The 3,510-nt window shown below is 36.2% G+C and overlaps 1 protein-coding gene across 1 annotated transcript; it reads left to right on the top strand.

Annotated features, from left to right (window-relative positions):
* Positions 1-2,816: 2,816 nt before the first annotated feature.
* Positions 2,817-3,011, top strand: LOC104526541 (sodium/potassium-transporting ATPase subunit beta-1-interacting protein 2; the record flags this gene model as incomplete). Its single annotated transcript, XM_010170025.1, has 1 exon — positions 2,817-3,011. A coding segment is annotated over exon 1 (168 nt), but the record flags the coding sequence as incomplete, so codon positions are not given.
* Positions 3,012-3,510: the final 499 nt, after the last annotated feature.

The raw sequence follows: 3,510 nt of genomic DNA, 5'->3' as shown, positions 1-3,510 counted from the left end.
AGTTTTCTTAACAACATTATTAAAAGTTCTTTAAGATTTGAAGTAAGGGCTTTCAGGAGGATTTATTTGCTTTTACTAATATTAAGAATTAAGGAATATAACATTCCTGTGACAAGTATTAGGTCTATTTTATGAGCAGAGGAAAAAGCACAACATCTTAATGATTACTTGAGGATAAGAATAGAATATAGATCTCATAAAGATCTGTAATTTTTTACTGGTAAGCACTAAAAAACTATTCCTGAACAAAACAAGAATATTTAGTCCTAATCACAGCATTCAATTTAACTGCAAAAAGATTATTTGAGGGCAAGGGAATTTTCTAAATATAATGAATTATTTCACAAAATCATGTGGGGATAAATTCAGGGATGGAAGCAAGCTGGACTTTGTGAAGTTTTATGTAATTATAAATATTTTAATGTGTGATTATATTTTCTTTGTAAATTGGAAATTTACTTGTGCTTTTAACCTGTAAAGTTTTGGATTAGTGCACCCTTTGTAAGCAAGCATGACCATCATGAGCAATGATGTTCTAACCAGAGAGCCATTTTGATCTTGATGTTTAGCTCCTCCTGATCCATTTTAACTTTATCTGGCAGATGCATAACAAATACTCAGTTCCTGCAAGCCAGTTAATCCCTTTCTTTATCAAAGGAATACATTTTCATCCCTTGTCTACACCTTGTAAAATTTTTTTAGTCCATCATGATTCTTCTGAAGGTATTGCAAATGATAAAGTAGAGCTAGACAATGAGTCCTATTCATTCATGCTGTGTCTCTGATAAGAGACTAGAGGTTAAGAATTTTCCATGGTAACTAGAATGGCTTAAAGGTCTTCTGACAATAACATGATGGATTTCAATTTTAGTAATTCAGGAATAAATCTTTTACTTTAAGCAAAGTTACTCCAAAGATACCCATTCTTCAACTTCTTATACTAGCTGAGAAGGCCAGTGTGCTACTGAGGGGCTGTAACAGTCCTGACTCCAGAAAGAGAAATAGTCTTCTGGCTTGGATATAAGGTAAAAATGCTCATTTCCAAGAAACATCTGGCAGATACTTTCCAGTGTCTTCAGCTTTGGTAGGGAAGGATTCACAGAAAGGAGAGGTTTGTTGAAGGTGAAAACTAGGTAGAAGCCATAGGTAAATATATCTATTTGGGGTGAATTTGCATAGTTTATACAAAGTTCATTGTTGCTTTGATCATCTTCAAATGCTTGAAGTTAATTGCATGACTGAATTAATGTGAAGCATCTTATGTTTTCTCAGACAGCTTATTATTTACTGAATTGGGCTGTGGTGAGAATGTAGGGTAATTATTAATTGCAAAAATATTTATGGTTCTTCTTGCCATCTGATAGCTTGATGTGCTTTTACAGGGTAATAATTGATTTTTTTTAAATGTACAAAATTTTTGCATTTTTAGACAAGAACTGCAGCTTAAAGAAAAAATGGTAGGCTACACTACCTTGTCAAGTGTCATCATGGATCGATTGACATGTCAGTCATGACATTATGTAGGACCTCTCTGGATGGAGTTCCCTTTGCATGAGTTCGTGCAAAGAGGGAAAATAAGTGGGATTGAAAAAATTACTATTTTAAAGGGAGGGAAATGTGGACACAACATATCTATAGAATGGCATTCTATTTATTCCTTTTGGCACGATAAACCTAATTAAATGTTAGATTTTAAAATCTTTATGAGATTCTTAATTATTAATGTCATCAACAGGCTGAAAAAAATGTAGGTTAGGTGTGGGGAGAGTTTGGCTCTGCAAAGACATTACTTAAAAATTATTTCTTTTGCATGACTGAGCACATGTGCACACAGACTAGATAGTCACACTTTACAATGAGGTTACATTTACAAATAATTTATAAAGGATTGGTAAACACTGTAGGCTCTTACAGAGTCCACAAAGTCCATAATTTTGTTATAACTATGTATAACATCCTCAAGTAATGTGCAACCACGTATAATTTATGAAAGTCATATCCGTAGTATTGTTTATGATGTATATTAATAATTTATTAATCCTTTATGAACTATTTACAGATGTGAACTTAATGGAAAGCATGGCTGACAAGCTACTCCATTGCACTAGCTGCATGGGAGTTAAAGGTGGCAGGCTTTTTTGTCCCTCCTTTTTAACAACCTAAGCAGTGTGTAGACTAGGCAACACTCACTAGCTGCTTCCTCACAGACTCCTAGGAAGTTAGAAATCTGAAAGAGGCATTACAAAGAGGCTATACTTCTAAGAAAATGTACAGAATCTTTTTTTTTTTTTTATGTCTTTTCCAATATTTCAGCAGAACTACCATAGGTCTGCTTCACAGGTTCCATGAAACAAAACTACTTGCAGATGACCCACACATATTAAAGTCTCTGAAGTCCTGGCTTCCAAGGTCTCTTCTATAGTTTGGTACAACAGACCACCGAGATACAGTCCGTATTTCTAGGAACTGAGCAGACAAGGGTTGCTGTGTAAAATGTAGACATCCATCAGTCCTTATGGTTTCCACAGGAAAATGGGCAATGTAACAGAAATGACTGCTATAGTTTAGGCTACCGTAAGGTCTAGGAACAGATCCTGGCTTGAAGGATTATTCTTCTGCTCCAAGGCAATTCTGCCTGCCAAGGTACAGCTACTTGTGCTTGCTGCAGACAAGCTCCACTAAATTTCATGTGACAGTGCAGTTTTACCGCTGCTCTTTGCTTCTTTATGCATTCTGTGAAATCTCTTCCTGAGGCATTTGATACTGGAGTACCATCCCAACGTGTTAATTCTTTACTTGTTCTTTTGCAGGAAACAGATCTCATTCTGACCTTTAATATCTCAATGCATCGTTCTTGGTGGATGGAGAATGGGCCGGGCTGCACCGTGACCTCAGTAACCCCAGCCCCAGACTGGGCACCAGAGGACCATCGTTATATCACTGTCTCGGGGTGTTTTCTTGAATATCAGTACATAGAAGTGGCTCACAGTTCTCTTCAGATCTTCCTTGCAGTAAGTGTTTACAGATAGCTTCACTTCCACTGCCTTTTCTAGACTTTTTCTTGCAGAACATCATGACCAGAATAGTGGAGCATTGTGGCATTCGTTCGCAAGCTCTGGCTCTTAACTGTTAGTTTTGTTACGAAGCTCTGTTGTCTTGCTTCCAGTTCAAGACATCTGTACACCAAAAACTCCAACGTACTTGTTTATTTCTGTGAGAACTGCCGACATGACACATTCGTTTGCTGACCCCCATTTTGGTCATTGACCATACCACAAATCATTTATAGCACACTACTTTAAAATTAAACTATATGATACAGGTTGTGGCATCAAAAGAATCTACAGCTATTGCTGTGAAAGCCAAATTGAATATAAAAGAAAAGTCAAAATGAAGGAGAAATTTTCAACAGTAAAAATAGATTCACTGGTCAGTTCACAGGACTCAAAATTGATCAATTTGTCTTTAAACATATTAGTCAATATGCACTTGAGGTGAATGGAAAAGGTT

Source organism: Antrostomus carolinensis, unplaced genomic scaffold (genome assembly GCF_000700745.2).
Source record: "Antrostomus carolinensis isolate BGI_N321 unplaced genomic scaffold, ASM70074v2 scaffold12926, whole genome shotgun sequence".
Lineage (NCBI taxonomy): Eukaryota > Metazoa > Chordata > Aves > Caprimulgiformes > Caprimulgidae > Antrostomus > Antrostomus carolinensis.
The sequence above is the reverse complement of the archived record's forward strand: the minus strand, read 5'-3'. Positions and strand labels throughout refer to the sequence as shown.